This window comes from Ceratotherium simum, chromosome 25 (assembly GCF_057802395.1).
Source record: "Ceratotherium simum simum isolate JZ-2026a chromosome 25, ASM5780239v1, whole genome shotgun sequence".
NCBI classification, from domain to species: domain Eukaryota; kingdom Metazoa; phylum Chordata; class Mammalia; order Perissodactyla; family Rhinocerotidae; genus Ceratotherium; species Ceratotherium simum.
The window spans coordinates 13,732,124-13,755,207 of NC_141924.1; the positions used below are offsets into that span (position 1 = coordinate 13,732,124).

At 45.8% G+C, this 23,084-nt stretch overlaps 1 protein-coding gene across 10 annotated transcripts in view; it reads left to right on the forward strand.

Moving 5' to 3' along the window:
* The first annotated feature begins 8,136 nt into the window (after positions 1 to 8,136).
* Positions 8,137 to 23,084, forward strand: part of RBFOX2 (RNA binding fox-1 homolog 2) — a 268,119-nt gene continuing 253,171 nt past the window's right edge. For 3 of the 10 annotated variants that reach the window (XM_014780792.2, XM_087448968.1, XM_087448971.1), the window contains exon 1: positions 8,139 to 8,767. In XM_014780792.2, coding sequence (XP_014636278.1) covers positions 8,582 to 8,767 — 186 coding nt within the window. In that variant the 5' untranslated portion in view covers positions 8,139 to 8,581. Of the gene's footprint in view, positions 8,768 to 23,084 lie in introns of all 10 variants that reach the window. The other 7 variants (XM_014780797.2, XM_087448970.1, XM_087448969.1 and 4 more) reach the window with 6 other exon arrangements.

The following is a 23,084-nucleotide window of genomic DNA, read 5'->3' on the forward strand; positions in this document are numbered from 1 at the left end:
CACTGTCTCTCCCTTCCGGACGATTAGACATCCCCACCCCATCGAAGGCAGGCTTGGCCATGTAACTTGCTTTAGCCAATAGAATGAGAGGAGAATAGAGGTGTGCCCCTTCCATCATGTGGTCCACCACCCTCTACCCTTTCCTTCTGCCACAGACCAGTAATGACCAGGATATGGACCAATCCCTCCGCCTGCGTCCCAGAGTGAAGACGACATACAGCCAACCCACAACAGATATGTGAACAAGAAATCTTTGTGGTTGTAAGCCACTGAGAATTTAGAGGTGTTTGTTCTTGCCACGGACCCTAGACATAGCTAACTGACAGAGGAGTGACTTATCTGATTGGTGATTTGGGAAGAAGAAGTGGGGACATGGCTGGGCTCAGCTCCTTCCTTACTCTTTCTTCAAGTCGGCTTGACTCTGAGAGGGGGATTTCTGCTTAGCTTTCTGCCATGCAGGAGGGACCCTATCCCTGCTGGGGGCAGCTTGTGGCTCTCCAGCTAGGCCAGTGGCTCAGTGGTTGAGTCTGTGTAATTCAAGAACGGAGGTTCACGGCACATCCCTTTGGCTGCACGCTCAAACCTAGCGTTTATCAGTAATAAATCAAACATTTTTATGTCCTCTCTATGCCTTTGGTGTCTGTCTCTACATCGGATCCTGACTCGATAGGGAAGAGAAGTGCTATTTATTGAGCCCCTTCAAACCCCAAACGTCTTTCTGCATGATTCCAAGTCCTCGGGATAGAATGTTTTTTTCCAACTTATTGACTTTGGCCAACCTCTCTTCGTGGCATTTTCCATGCTCAGCTTCATTTTGTATGTTAATATCAATAATAAACATGAATTGTAACCTTACCTTTGTGTGTTGGTGAGCATGTAGAGTGCAAAATTCCAGGGGGTTCTGGCTGATAAGTGCTGTTTTAAGTCACAAAGGTGAGAATGGGGAAGGATGCATGCCTTCTGGAAAATTATTTCTATCTCATCTTCTCACCATTTCCTACTATCTTTTCTTCTTCTCTTTTCTTCATCTCTACCTCCTTTGCTCTTCCGCATAAAGCCTAAAATAGTAAATGTCTCGGGTTTAATCAGGGTTGATAGGTTAATGGATTTTTCATTCATGCAATCATTACGTATTAAGCATCTCAATATGCCAGGTATTATGTCAGGCTGGTTGAAAGAAGAGATTGGAGATGTCATTCTTCTTTTCTTTCCCATCACTCTCCTTCAACATCAAGCTTTGAATATTGTCCAAAGTTAATGCTTAGTATTTTCTTAGAATTGGTGTCATTTAATGCACCTTCTCATAGATTTTAATCAAAATGGTCAAGGTTCTGATTCCCAATATCTGATCTTGTATTTGTTGATGATGAGGAAGAACAGTATTTAGGTATTTTACTGGTCAGAGTAAGTCACGTAAGCTGCTGTAAAACACACCCCCACAAACCTAAACCTCAGTGGTTCACACAATGAAGATTCATTTCCTGCTCACATCACAGTCTGTTGCCTGTGTGCGGGGCAGCTTCCTACCCATCTCTCCTCCAGCTGATGACTCAGGCATCCAGGCCCCTTTCCGCTTGTGAGGTTACTGTTTTTAGCTCATGGTCTCCACAGCTGCTGTTAGGAGGAAAGAGACGGCTAGAGGATGGGCAGGGATGTTTTTAGGGGCCAGGCCTGAAAGTGCCCTCTATGACTTTTACCCATATTCCATTGGTCAGAACGTTGTCACACGTCCCCATCCTGACTGAGAAGGAAGCTGAGAACTGTCTCCCTGTGTTCGCAGGAGGAAGAAACGGTGTAGAGATCGTCTTTGCCACAGAAATATTAACTTATGTTCTGTCTTCCCCCCTTTCCCAGGTATCTTCCAGAATTCCCACCCTCCCTTCCCCTCAGGAATAAAGCTGTTACAGTGAAAATGCAAAGAGAAAGGAGAGTCAGGACTCAGCTTGTGAATTTCAAAATAGACTTTTGAAACTCGCTGGCTTGAGAGAACAGTCTCTGCGTTTTGAAAGCCTGGTATTTTTGACTCCCAAAGTCTAAACTCTGCATGACTCTGGTCATGAAATCTACGCCCTACAAAATTTAGAGATTTTTCCCAGAAGCAGAATCAGCTGGGACCAGTCTCACACATACCACCCCCCCACCCAGGAAAGGCAGATGTGGCAAGGGCTGAGGAGAGAGCGAGAGGCAACCCACAGAGAACAACAGAGCTGCAGCCTCCAGTGGGTCTCTGGAGGACCCCTGCCTCCTGCCTCCTCCTAGTTGGAGCCTCGGGGAGGAGAGAGGGAGAAACAGAGCTCCAGGTGGGAGGGGCATCTGGACTGAGAGGTGGCTGAGCCTCACCTCCCGTTGGAGGCCCTGGAGGGGGCACATTTGTAGCGTTCCCCTCCAGCAAGCATATGAGGAGTGGGGATGCCTCCTCATGTGTCTACACAGCAGGGGCCAAAGGTAGCCTCTTAGAGACTCCAAGGCCCTGCAGCAGTGTAGGAGCAGCCAGGGTTTCCCCATGCCCTTGGCAGAGGTGTGAAGCCAATAAGACAGAGCCTTCCCTGGAGAGGCCCTCATTAAGTTGCACTCTGGGGGGATCAGTGACTGAGGAGCACACAGGGCAGCTCAGTGGAGGCCAGCCAGGATGGATACCGACAGCCAGACAGGGACTCAGAGGAAGATACCCGAGCAGGTGCTAGAAGGGACAAAGAAGACCCATGCCTTGATGCAACAAAGGTCCAGGAGCTTGTGCCCGGGGCGGAATGCAGGATCAAGATACTTATGCTCTAAAGTTAAACTTTTCTTGTTCCCCCTTCCCCGTGAGATTTGTACCCACGCAAACTAAAACACCCTAAAAAGTCCCCAAGGACAGGGTGAGACATGGAAGGGCCAGTGGACCTGGAGTAGGGAGATGGGAGTTCCTTTGTCAGTAACCATCTGTGTGACCTTGAGCCTGTCCTGTCACCTCTCTGGATCTCAGTTTTCTCATCTGTAAAATGAGATGTAACACTACCTCCTTCCCGGACGCATTGTGAGGATTCAATGCAAAACAAGCTCCTAGTTCAGGGCCTGGCATGCATTAGGGGCTCTGTAAATATCTGAACCTTCCCTGCCTTTCCCTTCTGAGGTCATTTCCACTTTTAAAACATCATGATTCTTTGCCGGAAAGATGGATACACCAGGTTATGTATACCAGGGCCTGGAAAATAAAAATAAAATAAAACGCCTTCCTCCACTCTGTAAGGAAGCAAGAAAAACCGAGGACAAAGCACAAAACAGACAATGAAAACTTGACTTGAGAGCAGGGTGGGGGCCAGGGGCCAGGGTGAGGGCGGTGACGGCACTAAATGAAAAACAACAACTCAATACCCTGCTATCATCCTTCATCAAACTACAGAAATAGAAACCAGACAAACACATTATGTGAAGGGCAAAAGGGTTGGCAAGGTTCTGGCCTATAGGAAAAACCCAGGTTCAATAACGCCACGAGCAGAGGGAGGTAGGAAAGAGAGGTCAAAGTCAATAGCGGGGTTTGTGTCAGAGCAGCTGGCTTTATAGTCCTAATGAGGCTTAAACATCACAGGGTCCTCTTTGGCTGAACTCAGTTTCTCATGGGGCTCTGTATCTGCTCCCGGATCAGCCAGCCACATGGCAGGAGTGGCTTCCACTTTCTCTGGCCGATGAATTATCAAGGGTATTCTCTGCCTTTCTTTTTTGGGAAAAGAAAGCTTTGGAGTAGAAAATGCTCTCTTCTATTTATATCTGCTCTTCTCTCGCTGATTAGAGAGATGATACATTTGGGGGAAGAACTCAGGCCCTGAATGCACTCTTCTTTATTTAGAAGAGGGCATGGTTAAGATAGCATTTCTAAGATCATCTGCTCTGCTCTGGGTCTTTATCTGTTCTTCCAGGGGCCATGTGAGATATAGGGTTGACTTTTTGAATATTTTCAGAATTGTTGGAATAGCCACATATTTTGTGTCAAGCTCTGTTCGCAATGTTAGGGAAACAGAAATTGAGTAAGGGATTAAGAGAGTGCTCATTTTCTCAAAGAGCTTATAGATACAAAGATTTGTACCACCAGCTTGTCTGATGGCTGCTGGTAACCAGAGTACTGGGTTAACAATGACTGGCTTTTGACTAGATCTGTCATAAGATCTATTATCTCCTAAGGTCCCATAATAGCCCTGTGGCTAGGTGCTCCAGCACCCACTCACCTCTCAGTCTCAGTTTGGGGACCACAGCTGGTCCTGACTCCAAGCCCCGTGCTAGGGGTCTTTATCGGGGTTTCTCCTGGTGAACAGTGCTGAACTCCTCCTAAGCCCTCGCAGGCACACAAGAACTTGCTCACTTTTTATCAGAAACCATATCCTGGGAAACTCCCCCTCATTTTTAAAGACCCAGATCAAACATAACATTCTGGGTGAAGCTTGTCCTGTCTCCCCCCGGCACGGGGAGCTCCATCTTCCTATAGCTCCTATAGCTTGTGGCACATAGAATAGTCATATTAATAAACATAATAGGAGTAATAATAGTAGTAAAAAGGTCTAAGTTACCATTTATTGAGTGTGTCTATGAGCCAGGTGTCATGCTAAGTGCTTTGCATGCATTATTCAACGCTCAGAAGAACCCCAGGGGACATACTATGATAATCCTCGGTTTACAGATTGTATCAGGCAGGAGTTGAGTTTGGCTGCATGTAGAAACCTGTCCACAGAGGCTTCACCAAATGGGAACTTATTTTGCTCAAATAACAATACATTAGAGGTAGACGGGCTAGGGCTGGTATGGTGGCTCCACAATACCATTCCTAGCATGTAGCTTTTGTTACTGCGGACACAAGACGTCTGCTGTTTTCCCAATCTGTGTTCCAGGAGGGAGGAAGGCTAGAGGCAAAGGGCAAAGGATGAAGGGCAGAGTGTCTTTTCTTCTTGTGGTTTTGTCTTACTAGTTGGGAAGGAATGCTGTCCCCTACCTACATCTCACTGGCCAGAATGGGGTTACGTAGCCACCCTTAGCTGCCAGGGAGCCCGAGAATTCTTTTTTTTTTTCCCTCTTATTAAAGCTGGGCAGATTTGTGCCCTGAACAAAATTGGGGTTCTGCTAGTAAGGAATTAGAGGAGAATGGATACTGCATTGGGAACTACCAGTGCTTGTCACACAAATGAAGAAACTGGGCCTTAGAATGCTAATGATCTTGTCCAAGGTCAGACAGATGGCCAAGTCAGACTCAAAACCATGTCTGCTTGACACCAGATTCCATGCTCCTGTCCACTAAGAGAGATGACCTCCTGATCATGATGCATTACAATCGTCTTTTTATTTGATCATCTCTTCCCTAGACTGTGAGCTTCTCGGTACTAGCAATCAATTTTATTCATCTTGGTACCCCAGACTGGTGCCCATGGTTTGTCAAATGGAGAAATGAATAAATGTTAGGATTTCAGTAGTTTCTGTAGCTAAAAATTCTTTCTAGGAAAATATTCAATTGTCCTCCTCCTCTGTGATGTTTTATAACCACCTGTTCCCAAACAGGTAGCTGCAGAAGTATGTGAAAGCAATGACCCTGATCTTTGTGCCATGGGCACATTTGGCCTCTTCTACTATTCATAGGCTTCTATGCTCTCTCTCCCTAAGTGCTTAAAGCTTGTTTACAGGGCAGGGTCCAGTTTTTCTTTGTTCTGCCTGGTCATTCAAACATTGCTATATCCCATCGCTCTATTTCTTAGGGACATGTGTGCTACTTGAGTAACAATAATTTGAGTCACAAGCAGTCCCGACCCCAAATATCATCTCTTGCTGGGTCATGGAGCAGCCCAAAAAGGACCAGTTGGATTCCAGTATTTTGGCAAGGCAGGTAGGGAGGAGAGGAGAATTCTTAAGACACTAGTTTGGAATGTAAAATTTTTAGAAAACCAACCACTGATGTCCTTAGGTTAAAAAAAAAAGTCATTGTTGTTCTGTAGGCCACCTGGAAAATCCTGATTTTTCTTCAAAGCCATGATGCTTGGTTGGACAGAATCAAGCCCATCTGCTGTGGGGTACTGCCCACAGGGACCCCTGACTTCAGCTGGGGCTGCCTAATTCAGCTGAAGAACAAGCTTGCAGGCACTTGGACTTCCAACTTACTGGCACAAACAGCAGATTAAGAGATGCCTGGGCTTCTCTTTCCACTACATTGCCCCCTAACCAGTAGCTTACTATCATTAAACACATTAGATGATAAATATTTACCACTTATTAAGCAGTTACTATATGTTAGGTGCTGTGCTAAGCGCTTTATTTTGTCCCATTTAATCCTTAGAACAATACTGTGACTATTATTGTCATCTTACCGACAAGGAATGTAAGGCTTAGTGAAAATAAATGATTTGCCCCACATAGTGGTTGCACCAAAGGGTGACTTGGGGAGCTTTGTCTGCCCATCCTAATCTCTAGCAGCCCCACAGAAGCCACCTTATGTAATTCAAAAACCCAATAGTAGTGATAATGATATTCTTAGATATCCTCAAACAATCCTTTCAGGAAAGTACTATTATTATCCTAATTTTCAGATGAAGAAACTGAGGCATAGAGAGGCTAAGTAGCTTTCACAAGGCACCATGACTTGTAAGTGGCAGAGCTAAAACTTGGCTATTTTTATTGATCTATAACACAGCCTAGGTAAAAACAGCATGCTCACTATGAAAACTCAGCTTCAAGACAAATCCTCCTGTCTTCCTTTCCAACTAGCCTGCAGGCCCTAAACCCCTTCTATATAGAAATTCCTAACTCATCACTGGTCCAACATCACACAGCAGGTGGTAAAGCTTGGATTCAAACCTGGCTTGGTCTGACTCCAAAGCAGGGATCTTTACCACTGTACTGTTCCAGCACCAGTCAGGTTAAATCCAAGTTCAAAAGACAAATTGTTGACCCATCTGGAAATGGCCCTAGAAATCATCTAACCCAGGGTTTCTCAACCTCAGCACTATTGACATTTGGGGCTGGATAACTGTTGTGGGGACTGCCCTGTTCATCACAGGCTAGTGAACAACATTTCTGGCCTCTACCCACTAGATGCTGGCAGCAACCTCCAGCCTGGAGACATTTTTGGGGGGAGAGGGAGAGGGAAGGGGGCAAAATCGTCCCTGGTAGTGAACCACTGATCTGAACCATCTCCTCATTTTTCAAATGATGCAGCAGGGGTCCAAAGAGATGAAGTAACTCGTGTAAGCTAGTTAGTAGAACCCAAGTGGCTCATGCAACATCATATCTCCCTATAAAGTACAGGGAACAATGCGGAACCCAGAGAAAACAGATGCCCTCTTGGTCCTTACAGTCTGGTAGGAGACAGAAGCTATTACACGAACATCTCTACTTGCATGAAGTTGATAAGCTGTACAGGCAGCAAGATGTAGAGAAAAAGAATATGATCTGGTGTCCTGAGATCTGGATCTGCCACTTTTCAGCTGCCGGACTTAACTAAGCTTCAGGTACATCATTAGTGAAACGGAGACCCTGGTATCTATACCATCAGCTTCAAAACGGGTCTGTGAACGCACTGTGTAAACCGTAAAGCTCCTACAAACATCAGGTATTATTAAGATGATCAGGAATGTGATGATAATAATAATTATGATTAGAGTAAAAGCTTTCAGAAATGAGGAGAGCCATGTAGTGGTGGCTTCATTCCTGGACCTTCCAACCGGAGATCCCCATTCTTCTGCGGGAGAAGGAACAGGCAGAGTTCCCTCCCACAGAGAGCCTCTTCCTTCGCCTGAAACCAACGTGGCCCTTGAACTCCGTACAACTCTGCAACCCTGCCCTCAGGCCTCTCAAGCTCCGCCCGCCGCAGGCTGCGGCCCCGCCCTTAAAGGAAACAGACCCCGCCCCCTCCGCGCTGGCTGGAACTCCGGCGGCGCCAGGCCTCCAAGACAATCCGTCGCCCGTGCCGGAGATTCCCGAACTCCCCCGATCTCTTCCCGGCCTCTTTCGGGCGCCCGGAGCGGAGGCGGCGGAGATGGCCGAGGGGCGCTGGCCCCGCCCCCTCACCCCCCCGCCCGCCCCGCCACCGCCTCCGGCGCGGGCTGGAGTCCCAGATCCCGGTCCCTCCCTCGTCCTTTCTCTCTCCCCGCCTTCCCGGTGCTGCCAGAGTGGCGGGTCGGAGGATCCCGGCCAGTCAGCTCGGTCCTGCCTCGGGCCCCTCCTCCCCCCACATCAACACCCCTCCCCACGCCTCGGGAGCGGGACCGCCCCCTTCCTCCCTCGGCCGGCGTGGGGTGAGGGCCGGTGTGAGGGAGCCAGCGCGGGCGGGCGGGCTCCGTGAGGGCGAGAGGCGGGGCGCGCGGCGGGCGGGCCGGGGGCCGCGTGTGCGCGTGGGGCGCGAGCGAGAGCCCGTCGCGACCCGCCGGCGGCCCCGAGCCGAGGAGCCGGCGAGCGACGAGCGGCGACCGCCGAGCGCGGAGGGGCGCCGGGCCCGCGCGCGCACGCACGCACGCAGGCGGGGGCGGGGGCAGGCGCGCGGCCGCCTGTCGCGACAGTCGGGGCCGAGGCCCAGGGGGAGGTGGCCTGTCGCGGGTCGCCCGGCTCCCGGAGGCGAGGGGGGCGCGGGCGGATGGCGGAAGGCGCCCAGCCGCAGCAGCCGCCTCAGCTCGGGCCCGGCGCCGCTGCCCGGGGGATGAAGCGGGAGTCGGAGCTGGAGCTGCCGGCGCCCGGAGCGGGAGGAGACGGAGCCGAGCCCGGCCTGAGCAAGCGGCCGCGCACCGAGGAGGCGGCGGCCGACGGCGGCGGCGGGATGCAGGTGACCGCGGGGGTGCGGCCGGGGCCGTGAGGGTGGCGCGGGGCTCCGGGGCTGGACGGGGGCGGGCTTCCCGGGGTCCCGGCTCGGAGGTGGGAGGGACGGGTCGGGGCCTGGTTGGGAGGTGGGGCGCCCTCCGGCGTGGAGGCGGAGGGTGCAGGGACCCCGGTGTGCCCGCCAGGGTCCTGATTCCAGAGAGGACGAGGGGCACGACGCGTGACTGGGTTTTGGGGGGAAATCGAACATGGTTGAGATGGATTCCATTTCTCCCAACCCTTCCTGGGTTACTTGGCGGGGAGTGGAAGCCGGGAGATCCTGGGTCTGTTGCCCAGAGAGGCGCGGGACTGAGTGGAGGACGGGGGGACAGTGGTGGGAAACCTCCCAAGAAGGAGGAGTACCTTTGGCACTCTCGACACCCGCTGGCATGGGGAAGGAGCGGCATATAAAGGAGAGGCGTGGAAAGCGAGAAAACTCCTCGAGAGCCCAAAGGGGATGTGGCTTAGATTGTGGGTTAAATTAGTTACAGAGAAGGGTGGGAAGTACAAGGAGTTGGGTAGTGCTGTGGGGACACCGTGGTGCTCGGTCTCATTAACTTTATGGAGCCTGCTAATGAGTCTGAAGAGAGACACAGGACATGCCCCTCCTGTACTGTGCTAGTTGTATCTTAGCCCAGCTCTTTAATGTCTTGGGGTGTAAAAGAAAGTTTATAGGGCTGTTAGAGGACTGGATTCTGAGTCGTGAACCCAAGCATGATCTGGTTGATTGGGCAGGGAATGGGAAACGGAGTTATGATGTCAGTTGACTTTGTAGTTTGAGGAAGAGCGTGAAACCTTTGTAGATTTTAGGATTTGATCTCTGTTCAGAAAATACTTGCTATGAAGTGGTGGGGCTCACCTACCAGCAATTGTGTAGACATCTGCCTAATTCTTCAAATCAGAGAATGTTAGAGACAGAAGAGACCAGAGACCTCATCTTTTCCAGGGGTTCTTAGCCTGCATAGACTTGGAAGATTCTTGTGCAAAAATAGTTTACGTGCACTTTTTGGTGGGGGAAAGGCAAGAGTTGTCATCATCTTTTTGGTTTGTTTTTGGAGGGGATTCAAGTCCCCAGATGTTTTAACCACCTCCTTTTTTAGAGGGGGAATGCAAAGTCCAGAGAAGACTAGTGACTTGCCAAAGACTACCCAGTGAGCTGGTAGTAAAACTAGAACTGGAAGCCGAGTCTTCTAATTCCTACTCCTGTGCTCTCTCCATTACACCGCTCTTGGAAATCTCTGCAGCGCTAAAAGACTTCCTGTGCTCTGCTCCCTGCTCTGGAAGGCTCTGCCTGACTTCCTGTGTTAGAGAGGGAGCTCTATGGAAGCCTGGCATGTTTGCTGTGTTCTTGGTCTCCTGGCAGAGGCCACTCTGTTACTTGTGTTGATTTGGGTAAAGAGACCCTCTTGGTGTTTATTTTTGAATTCTTTTGTTTTGTTGGCCTGCTTTTGTTCTCCATTAGAACTCTGTCAGACAGAGGGATTGTGAGAAGTAAAACTCAGGGCCATGGAGAAAAGAGAGAGAATATGGGGAGACTTCAGGTGAGGTGGGTTAACATTGGATGATAAGGAGAGAAGAGTGGATGTGGGTGCTGGTGAGCATGTTCCGCTTGGCATGTGCATATATATCTATGTGTTCATGTATTGTTTCTGTCAATCATGGTTAATAGTGAGACTCTGCCTCTCTTATCCCCCTCTTTCCTCCTGGGGCCCATTATTTGCTGGTTGCCTTCAAATTGGCTAAGGATAGTACTATTTGGAAATGGAGCAGTGTATGGGGACTTTGGAGTATGCAGAGGAAGGAGTGGATTAGGTCCTTTGGGTACAAATGGGCAACTTAGAACTATCCCACAGAGAATCCTTTTTTCACTCTGTGTTTTTGTGGATCTTTATTTATTTTTCACTTTGTGCATTCTCATTGTCGCAGTTCTAACGCTCCATGTCACACAGGTATTCAAATCATCATTGATTTAGCCCCCTGCCTTCAACTAGCTGTATGTTTCTGGGAAAATCCCTTCTTTTTGGGCTTCTGCTTCCTTAGTTGTAAAATAAAGTTTGTACAGGATGATTTCTAAGTTACCTTCTAAAAAATACGCCAAGTTCCCTGACCTTAAGGTACTTGGTGCTTACAATCTAGGTGGGCAGACAAAAGGGTGAAAAGTTAAAAAAGGTGTGTGTGTGTGTATATATATATGTGATTTTTTTTGTAAGTTCCAGAGGAAGAGGAGAGGAGATACCACAGGGTAGATGCATGTCACAAGGCATTGCATAATTTAGAGCCAAAGTATGCAGAGGACTTGTGCCACGGAGTCCAGAAGAAGGAGGTGGAGGAGCCGGCCCAGAGGCGTAGTGTTTTAAGTTTGTGCGCTCCGCTTCGGGAGCCCAGGGTTCGCAGGTTCGAATCCTGGGCATGGACTGACACACCGCTCATCAAGCCATGCTGTGGCGGCATCCCACATACAAAATAGAGGAGGATGGGCACAGATGTTAGCTCAGAGCCAGTCTTCCTCAGCAAAAAGAGGAAGATTGGCAACGGATGTTAGATCAGGGCCAATTTTCTTCACCAAAAAGAGGGAGATGGACATTCCTACTGAAATGGTCCAGGAAGGCGTTACAGGGAGGTTGAAATTTGAGGTGTAATCGGGAATAAAGGAGAAATAATGTTCATGTAAAGATAAAATTTAAGCTGAGGTGATTTACACCTCTAGGACTTTGCTGTATCATTCTGATAATAATGATAGAATATTTCATATTCATTTAACTAATGTTTATCGAGCAGCTGCTATGTGCCAGGCACTGTTTTAGAGCCTAGGAGATATGGTGGTGAACAAAACAAAGACTCTGCTCTCATGGAACTGGTATTCTAACTGAAAGAGGTAGAAAGTAAAGTAAGTGCTAAGAAGAAAAAGCAGGGAAAGGACAGAGAGTGATGAAGAAGATGGTCAGGGAAGGCTTCCCTGACAGGTGACCTTGGAAGGAAGTGAGGGAATGGGCCCTTCAGATATTTGAGGGAAGAGGGTTCAGGTAGCGAAACTGTGGGTGCAGAGGCCCTGAGACTGAAGTGCACGTGATGTGTTTGAGAAGAAGAGACCAGTGTGGCTGGAGGCAACCGAGCAGGGGTGAGGCAGTCTTAGGAGATCATATCAGCGGGGTAGAAATGCCTGTACGCCCTCTGTAAGTATACACTTTAAAAATCTGGAGTAGCTACCTTTTTGGTATATGGGTTTATCTTAAAGCACGTGGTTTTTTCTTATATCTTAACACACATGGAGTTTTCCAGGGTCATAGCTCCTTCTGGGAAACCTCCCCTGACGGGTTAGTTCACACCAGTCAGACCCTCTTGCCTCTTATTATATTGATGCTTAATTATACATCATTTGTATTGTTCATTGTTTTATTGTTTTTGTTTCCTTAGTGAGGCTGTTAGCTTCTAGAAGACAGACACTGTATTTTCTTTGTGTTTATCCTAATCGTTTAGGATACTGTTCATAATACCTAGTGCTTTTGGGTACATAGTAAGTGCTCAATGCCTGTTAAGTTCAAGTTGAAATTTACCTTTTAAAAGTCATTAAGGGGTAGAAAAAACCATGAAATTCAGGAGTGAGAGTACCTTTATGAAATTCCCCAATCTTTTCAAAGGATGAACCCTTTTTTACAGAAGAGAGTATTTTGCTGGAGTGGATTTCCCAAGGCTACTTACTCAATGGAGCTGCAGCTCTGAGCTGAGGATTCTAAAGCTGGACCCTGTTGAGTTACAGCTGCTAAGCTTTTAGAGTAAGTCATTTCTTCCCAAAGTGCAGCATAGGGGACACGAGAGCGTCTGCGGTGCTTATGTTAAAGTCCTTAGGCTCACAAGGAATCCTAGGGGAGAGAAGAAGGGGCGATTCTTTCAAGGGCAGCATCTAGAAGCTTTATGTGGATGAAAGAGGAGTCAGTCCAGCCCTGGAAATAGTATGGAAATAGAGAACTGTGAACCATGGAGGAGGAAGGAAGAGACAAATTCAACTGAAAACTGGAATATGATTTGAGAAATGAAGTTAGTTGTTAAAGAAGGTACTTGGAGATATTATACTCTAACCTGCTAGAAAGTTAAATGAGTTACATGGATAGATATTAGAGGTTCATTTCACTTTAAGCGAGTCTGATATGTATGAAAATTGGGCTTTATAAAACATATTGAGAATGAATTCTTTTGGTCAGCTTTTCTAGTGAATATAAACAATTTAACAGAAATTCAATTTTTGTGTAACTTTCTAGGAACTTAGCTCCTGTATAATGCAAGGTGCACCTTAATTATTACTTACAGCTTTCAGCAAAATTCTTTATGGCAGTGAAATGTTTGTATGTGATTATTATATGGCTGACCAACCTCTTCTGACCATGGAGTCATAAATCTAGTTTAGCCGAGTGGGTTCAGCAGTTGTTCATATTAGCGGTTGATTCTAATAGTGGGAAGACTTTCTACCTGGTCTCAGGGAAGGGGCTCCGGGTAGCTTGTAAGTGCTGTATGGATGCTGTATTTCTTGAAGTAGTTTATCTTCTCATTTGCTTTTTTCTGAGATTCTTTCCTCCTAGGTGGATGTCTCTTTGGACTCTCATTTGGGTATTTGATACTGAAACGGAATATGGTGCTACCATTTTAGTAGAGTTATAAAAATAATGTACTTTCCTTCCAAGTAATTTCATGAGCAATAACTCAGTGAAATTATTGAATTTTTCATTTCTACCTGTCTTAGTCTACGTGGGCTGCCGTAACAGAAAAGCATAGACCGGGTTGCTTAAACAACAGAAATTTATTTCTCACAGTTCTGGAGGCTGGAAGTCCAACATCAAGGTGCTGGCAGATTCGGTGTCTGGTGAGGGCTCTCTCCCTGGCTTACAGACAGCTGCCTTCTGGCTGTGTGCTGACATGGCATTCCTTGGGTGTCTGCTCCTGGAGAGAGAGAGTGAGAGAGAGAGAGAGAGAGAGAGAGAGACATCTCTTCTGAAGGCACTAATCCCATCCTGAGGGTCCTACCCTCATGACCTAATCTAAACCTAATTACCTCCCAAAGGCCCCACCTCCAAATATCATCACATTGTGGGCTAGGGCTTCAACATGTTAATTTTGGGGGACATAGACATTCAGCCCATGACACTACCGGAGTGGTGAATATTGTAGATGGAGAAACTGAAGCACAGTCACATAAAAATCACTCGTGTTTTTCAAACCTCACAAGGAAGACTGGGAATGTAAAACTGGAAATGTCTTTGAGAAGGAGAAAGTCACATCTGAATTCACATTGTGCATTGTTCTTTAGGGTGACTCAAGGGATTAGCCTGAGTTGAATTTGTCTCGCAACTCCCTCTCCCATTTTCTAGCCACCTTGTCATTTTTTTCTCTATCACACTGACATGTGAACACAACAGAAGCTAACTAGAGATTTAACTTTCATTTTGATATAAAGCAGACTGGTGCAGACAGGCCTCGAGATTACAGGACTGTGGAGGACGAAATTCACTAGTGAATCTCTACTTGGACATCTCTCAGGCCGTCAATTTGATGTCAGGCTTTAATAATTTGTAGAAGCAATAAAGAGGGTCGTTTTAGTGAGTGGATTTGTTTGAATTTTTGTTTATGCATTTGTAAAGTGTAGTAAATGTCTTTATTCTGGGGCAAATGTACACGTCCTTCAAAGACAGGAGGGAAGAGCGTCAGAGATGATGGAAAGGAAATGGGAATAACTGGAGCATGAGCAAACAGATGGAGCGAGGAAGGCGACTGCATTTGGTGTTTTAGGTGGCCCCTAGGAGTATTGAGTTTCTCATTCTTCTCTCCTACAGCCCTAATACAGGCAGGCAGCTTACATGGGTAAGGTTTCATTATCTAATCCATCCTAGATCAGCTTGAATAAACCCATTGGCTGGTGCTGATCTGGTTAGGAGGGTAGTGCAAAGCTGCTTGAGCCAGGATTGGGGCAAATCGGATCAGAACTGACATGTGAATCCTGGACGTATTTCTGTAATTTGGGTGGGTAAGGTAGTTTGGGAAATCACTTAGAGAGAGAGAGCGGGAGCGAGCGCCAGCCAGTGAGCAATCAGCCATGAGTTTTTTCAAACGCTGTCTCAGGGAGTCTGAGGGGAAAGTGTATGGAGGATTTGATCTGTTTCTCTGGAGTGTAGCGAGATTGCTTTGATGATCTGAGTCTGAACATTTTTTGGTCACTGATGCTCAGGAGTGACCTTTTTTAGTGGCGTTTGGAGATTCCAGTTGTGATCACTCAATTGTGACGTCTCTGAGTGATGCCTTAATTCGAGACTGTGCAATATGGGTCCCCTCTCAATTTTTAAAGGGGAGATATTATTATTATCAACTTTAATATGTAATTATACTTGTATCCGTATATACTTGGAGTATGGTGTGGTGAAAGAAGCACTTTTTAGAGTTTCTCATAATTGGATTTGAATCCTGGCTCCTCCATTTAACAACTGAATGACCTCTGGCAAGGTATTTAACATCTGAGCTCCTGTTTACACATCTGTGAACTGGGTGAATTAATCCATACTCTAATGAGCTGCTCTAATGAGTAACTGAGATTATTTAAACTGCCTGTCATGGAACCCAGCAGTAAATGTTTATTTCTTGCCTCCCTTATAACCTGCTGTACAGCACTCAGTGAATTCCTGCTTACTGCTTGATCAGCATGGAGTGGTTAACACGTCCGGTTGATTAAATGCCAGAGTTGGGAACTACTGGAGATGAGCAGTGTGTTCAACCAGGAAACCTAATTTGCTTGTCATCTGGGTGGAGGAGGTGAATGGATCTGGTCATTGTGGTCGCTCTAGTTAGAGGAAGAGGAGACATTTACTTCTGTGCTAAGGACTAAAAGGACTACGGAAGTATCCGAGTGCCCGCATGGGGCATGTGGATGTTTCATGGAACCTGTGGGATCTCTGCTGGGAGTGTGGGTGACAGATGCACTGGCTGTTTTGGTGGTACATGGATGCAGGAGCCGTGAAAATGCCGTTTGTGTTTCAAATTTTATAAGGTTTGTTGGGTACATATATTGCATCAAATAGATGGCTCCTTTTGTTCTCATTTTGGTTTGTGGAAATTGAGCTGGGATGCCTATGTCTCTTGTGGTCTCTTTCCAGTCTCTTCACACCCGCCCTCCAGACTACCAACAGAGTCATCCATCTAACAGAGCTTAAAATCATTTGATAGCTTGTCTTTGACTTCCAGATCAGGTCCGTTCTCTTGTTTGGCCTACCAGGTCTTCTGGCCTGTCTTCTGCCTGCCTCTCCAGCCTCATGTCTTTGTACACTCCACCTCCAAGGCCCTGTTAAGGGGCTTGTAGTTTCCTGAGCGTACTGTGCCACCAGGCTCGGTCATACCTCTGTGCTTTTGTTTCTCTTCCTTCTACCTGAAATTCCTGCTACACATCTCTCTCTCATTTGTAAGGCTCAATCTTCAAGAATCAGTTGGGATCTTGAGTCCTCCTGGATGCCTTTTGTGTCAGCTCCCATCCGTCCCACATTCCTGCTGGTTTCCAAAACGTCATGCCCATAGCTCTGCTTCAGCACTTTTTAGGTTAACATTTGTTCAGATGTCTGCCCTTCCACCCCTACCCAGACTGTGAGATCAGGGGATCCTTTGGGATCCACAGGATTTAGCACCGTGCCTGGGGGCCCAAGTAGTCAAGAAACTATCGTTCTTGTTGAGTTGAACTTTGTCTCCCTGCTCCTCAGGGGGGCCCTGCAGATGGCTTTAATTGTTTCTCCAGGTTTTCCCTGGGGGGTCTGGCCCTTGGTCGGCTTTCTAGCTCATGTGAAGACTGGGTGTTGTGTGATTTGTGAATGGTACCTGGTCTTTTCATTGATATTGGGGTTAAAGGTGAGAGAGGGGTCTTTGAAAACAGAAGGTGGGGTGGAACTGAACTGCCGAATGTGTTGGGTGGGCATGGCAACCTGATGTTTAGTTTCCTGTGCTCAGATATTAATTGAGTGCACGTGTGTATGTGTGAAAAGCGCCTTTGTGATGGTGTAGTTAAGGAAAATAGAGGAACCACACGAGTGAGGAGCAATTAGAGCTAACCTGTTCCAGTTCATTGGAGCAGTCTGTTGATCTGCCTTTTACAGTGCTGCTGAGAGATTCTGGAGTGTTGTGCTTCGGATATATTACCAGCATTTGGGACTAAACCTGTTTGATCAGCTATAGACCTCAACCTTTCCATTCCCAACCAGTGAATTTCATAAGCTCTTATACTGTAGCTTGTTTTTATGGATGCAGGAAAAATACCAAACTGAGACACCTCACACAATACATGTTGTTTTTCAGATCTCTCCTTGATATGCTTGAAAATGAGGAAACTTGATACAGTTCTTAGAAGTCTCAGCTTTGGAGTTAGAGTCGTGGAAGTATTTTACAGGAACCGTCTCTCCCTGGCCTTTGTTCTCCCTGCCTCCTTCCCTTCTGATTTGTGCTCCTGTGTAATCCTGACCTGTTCTCCAGGCTCGAGCCTTCCCTTGCTAGTTTAGTTGGGGCCCCTTTAAAGGTGAATGTGTATACTCCGTAGTGCCTCTGGTTTTTTGGATTCTGAATGGATAAAGCAGGTTCTAAGAAGGGGATGAGAGAGAGACCAAGCAGTAATATCACTTCCTTCTGACGTGTCCTGCACATATGTGGCGTTCAGAAATTCAGCTGAGGATTCAAAGCACAGGACACATGATAAATACCACTTATGAAGGAGATGATAATTTTGAATTGCCAAATGATAATGGTTGGGTAACTGCTTAAAACCTATTTTCCCAAGGCTGGAAACTGAGCCTTTGAAGTTTAGACTTCCACGTGGGTGTGCTCAAGCATAATACTTGGTTTTTTTAGGGACCTGAGTCCCCAGAAAATACTCTGGTCTGTGGGATTTTTCCCATGTGAAGGCTAGTTCCTTGGTTTCTCCTTTGCTGAGGAAGATCTTGCACTAAGTATTGGATATTTTATTCCAGGCATGTGGTTTTTGAGGAGGTACACTGTTTATTTTTCTTTTTGGCTACATTGATTTTGTCAGATCCTTATTGTAAATACCACAAGCAAAGCATAATTTATTGGGGGGGATGGGCGGGGGAAGCTGTGGGACTCTCGGCTCTGGGATTTGGGGTGGGGGCAGAAGCGGCTCTAGTAGGCTAGAGGACCTGCAGACGTGGCGTGGGGGCGCTGTGGGGTGTGAACGTGGGCTGCAACTCCTGCTTGAGTTGGAGCACTTGGAACAGAGGCCCATGGGAAGCTCTCCCAGTTGCTTTATTTTGAGCAGCTTTTCCTCTGCAAATTGGCAGCTGTTTGGAGGAGGGGGCGTTAATTGCTGTCAGCCGGAATGATTTCCAAAGCAGATGTATATGGATTTGATTTAGGGATTTATTTCAGGGGTGTGTGGTTTGTCCTGAGTCAAGAGGACTTGGGTTCCATTTTCCTGGAAGTTGGTGGGCTTTTCTGAGCCTGCTCTATTTCTCTTGGACTGTCAGGCAAGTGGAGCAGCAGCTGCATAGTTAGCCCTTGTTGCTTGGAGCATAATTTCATAGGTCATCCTCTCTTGGGGATTTTTATACAGTCACATTTACAGCCTTAAGTTTTCTTTTCCCTTTTTTTTCCTTCCGCAGTTCACTGCTCCACAAAAATTCTGAGGGTGGTAATAATTTTGGGTAGAAGGCAGGATTGTTTAACTCCCTCGCCAGTTTCTTACTTACACAACCCCCGCCCCTCCAACCTTTGCAAAAGAATCTGCAAATGAGGTCGCTTATCCCCCATCAGACTGGCTTATCCCCTGATCAGCCTGAATATGTGGCTTTGACAGCTTTCACCTGCTACTTCTTAGTTTCTAGGGAATGGGGTTGTGGGACTGTGATTTCAAAGCAAGAACTGGCAAAATTGGGAGATGTTTTGTGGTGGCTCCCGGCACCCACAAAGCTTAGCTCATTGGCTTGCACCTCATACAAACTTCCAGGAACACTGTCACTGTCAGTGACTGGCACAGTGGGTTTGAGGACTTTGTTGGAACTTCAGGAGGTCTCCACACTGGCTGCCTCTCACAGTGGGAGCTTTGGCGAAGCTTACAGGGAGTCGTAGTGCTTGCTTTGAAGTCTGACTCTGGTCTTCTGCTGTCCATCTCAGAGAGAAGCAGGGGTGGACTTGTTTAAAGAATGGAGAATCATGCTGTACAGCTGTCACTTATGTGGTCCTTTTAACATGTGTCTGTTGCTCTACTAACATACACATTTTCCTGTATGTCTTGTATGTTGTCTTCATACTTGAAGCATAGTCTGACTCGTTTCTTTCAATAAGCTGATTTGGCTAATTTTGATATCCTCTCGGACTTTGAAGTGATGCTGGTCATATTTAAAAGTTCTCTGTCGGGGCTTAGGGTTATTTCTGTTGGCTAACTCCTCCCCATCCCCAGCTGCTGCTCATTATGCATTATAGACACATCTTTTGTGCCCCTGCTTTATGGTAAACATCTTCAGTTGCTTATTGTGATACTAAATAGCTCCTTTGGCTGCAGCATTTTGGCTTTGAGCTGGCTGTGTTTACAATGTTGGAGATCAGTTGTTAACTTTGGCTTGTTGCATACATACAGCAGAAGCCTTTCAGAAAAGTGCTTATCACAGACCATTCGTGATTTCATAGGCTGTATAAAAATGCTGTGTTGAACAGACACCCATGTGTCTGTGTGTACAGTTTTCATTTCTCCTCACTTGGCATCTCTCGCTCTAGGAGCGGTTTAGAGTGTTTAGAGTGAGTGTTATCCTCTAGGCTTTGCTTTATAGTCCTGGGCAGCCTGATTCAAGAAACCTTTATGTTTGATTTTCCTGAGTTTGGTATGGGGATCATTTACCCTGATTGGATTTTAGCTGCACTCTTAATTGTTTTCTGCAGTGTTAGTTTTAGGCAAATAGTAAATACTTGTTGGTTTAACAGTATCCCAGAGTCTGAAGAAACCTAAACAATTTGACTGGTCCAGCGTCCTGTTTTAAGCAAGGACATTGTCTAATTCAGAGTATCCCAAGCTGTTTTCCATTGATTGCTCTTTGAGAAATTACAGTAGGTATCATTCCAAAACAAAAAAAGTCAAATAACTTTGGAATAGAGTAAACCAGACTTTGAACTATTGCATTTTACTTTTCATAAACAGATGTTGTGACTCTAAATTCATAAAATGTATTTAGTGAAGCGTCTCCCTCTTACCCCTGTTTCCCATCTGCCGTGTACCCCCTTCACCAAACCACTAACCCCTGTTAGTTTCTTGTGTTATTCCTCCCCTCTTTTTTACACAAACGCTATCACACTTTCCACATTCTTTTGCACCTTGCTTTTTCATTTACTGCATCAGAGGTTAATTGTTTTTAATGTAACAGAGTTTATTAATGTTTTCATTAATGGTTTCTGTTTTTTTGTGTCATGATTAGAAAAGTATTTTCCACTCCAAGATTACAAAAAATAGAATGGGCTTGCAGATAGACAGACTTAAGTTGGAGCCCTAGCTTTTCCACATCACAGCTGTGTGATCTTGGTTAAGTTACTTAACCTTTCTAAGCCTCAGCTTCTTCCCTTGTAAAACATGTTATAGGATTAGTGTAAGAATTAGAAGAGATAATGTATGCAATGTGCTTGGTTCAGGGTCTGACACTTAGTAGGTATTCAATACATAATGGCCGTTTTATTATCGTTACCAAGCCCTGTTGTCTTGTACTCCAATGCATTTGACTTCTTAAAGGCAGGAGCAGTCTCTGAATCTTTGTATCCTTGGCTCCTCCATCAATGCCAGGGATAGATTATGATAAGAACTCAGTAAATGTTAAAAAAAAATCAACTTTTATACAGTCTGTTTTTTATTTTTATTTTTTTATAATTTTTTATTTATTTATTTTTCCCCCAAAGCCCCAGCAGATAGTTGCATGTCACAGCTGCACATCCCTGTAGTTGCTGTATGTGGGACGCGGCGGAGAAGCGGTGCGGCGGTGCGGTGCGCGCCGGGGATCCGAACCCGGGCCGCCAGCAGCGGAGCGCACGCACTCAACCGCTAAGCCACGGGCCGACCCAGTCTGTTTTTTAAAATCTTAAAAATGTTTGTTGCTTTTTCTGTAATCACCATCTCTGGGTTTGAAGCATGATGACTAAAATTGCACATAATACTCAACAATTAAATTTATATTATGTTTTATAGTTTATAAAATGCTTTGACACAGGTCCTTATTTATTCCCTACAACAACCCCAAAGATAGGGGATTCTTCCCGTTTTTCCGGGGGTGAAAATGCTCCTCTCTAAGCCTCCTGACTGGGAAGTGGCAAAACTGATGCCTCTACCCAGCATTTGTGGTTCTTTATCCAGTGCCTTTTCCTTTGGGTCTCATGCCCCTCAGACCAAAGGGTGTGACTGATAAGGAATGGAGCGAATACGTACCTCGCTGTCTTTGCATGCCATATGGTTAATACTGAAAACATCTTACCCATTACTTGACAGCTGTTTCATGTAGAACTTGAAGTTAACACTGAACCCCAGTTTCCTTCTTCAGTAATTTGGATCTAGCCAGTGTTTTGAATTGGGATTTTGCTAAGATTTATTGTGTACTTGTATGTGCTAAGCATTGTATTAGAGACTTTATGGGTTTATCTCACTTGCCTGTAGTTCGTATTTGGGGGAGTTAAGTGGGATAATTGGTTGCTGTGTGTGTGGTAGTTTGTTATTGTTCTTTGTTTTTTGCCTCAAAGTTATCCCATCTCTAATTTTCTTATTGATCAAATAATGGATCAGCAATAGATAAATGAATGGATTGATAGTGGAGGGTAGAATGAGATCATGAGAGCAAAGATCATCTAGGAGTTATCTGGACCAGCGCTTTGCTTCAGTCAGTAAAGTAGAGGATGTGCTCATTTTTATGGACAGGTTATCTCAGGCTCAGAGAGAGTATGTGAGAGCAAGCAGTAAGCTCAAACTTGTGACTTCAGAGCTAAGTAGAATCGTTCATTTCTTAGTCTCTTATTATTCTGGAGTGATTTCTCTGAGAGTTTCTTAAATGTAAAAGGGGGAAAAAAACTTGATATATTTTTTAAGCATATAATATATTCACATGGTTAATGATTCAGAATATGCAAAAGGTTGAAGAGTAAAAAGTCTCTGCTTTCTCCCAGCCACCTAGTTTCTCTCCTTGGAAGTAACCAGTGTGCTTAGTTACCTAGGTATCCTTCCAGAGGTAGTACCTACATATTTTCTCTACCATCTTTAAAAACTCACATGGTAGTATTAATATGCATGCTGCTCTGTACTTTGCTTTTCTCTGTATTTGGAGATCACTTCATATCAGTTTGTAGACATTTTTTCTCTATTTGTTAGGTTTCTGGAATTAGGATTATTCTTTTCTGGTCTACTGAGGTATCTAAATGTCTCTGGTAAGGATGACTCTGATTAGTATGGGGTCTCATAAAGTATGAGTCTACGTTTTTATGGAATCGTGGAATTGCAGGGTCGGAGACCTCATCTGCATTCTCTATTCTTTCACCTGAATACCCTACAAATCCCTGACTGATGATACCTTTTAGAGATGTTTGAGGAAAAGATAGGCATCCTCAGCTCTCCACCTGCCCAGACAGCTGCTCCTGGTCTTGTCTTTGTGTGCTAGTAGGGCCCATCTTGAGTCAGATACCCTTTTTGTCATTGAGTTAGTAATGGTACTCAGGATCTGCCTTGAGTCGTTGCACATAGAATCTTAACCGCAGTGTGATTTTACTCAGTATGACAGCCTCTCTACCAGACATATCTGAAACACCCAGGTTCATCCTAATTGAATGTCAGTGCTGTCAGCAGGCTGTTCAGTGAACCACATTTGGTGCTGAATAGGTGTTTGCATCTTGGCAGCCATATTTGCCATTAGTTTCACTTAACCCCTGTGTTTGTGGAAAGCCCGGGATTGAGTGAATGCTCTTCATGTCTGGCATATGACCACTGCGACTGAGGCTTGATGGGAAGTAAAGAGATATGGTTCAACAAACAGGGAATAGTTTTCTTGTGTTTACTGAATAGTAGTAGATTCTGATTCAGACACAGAATTAAGGATTTCAAGCTTAGGCTTGACTCTAGCTCAGTTCACCTTGACATACTTCTGCATTTAAAGATATGAGATAAAAAACAGTGCTTTTCAGAGTTGGCTTTTGCAGTGGACCTTTGTCTACACAGAATATTATAGAGGAGGTAGCATTCCAGCTGTTTGGAGAATGAGGCCAGTGGGGATGTGTCTTGCACTGTAGATGAATGCTGACCTCCA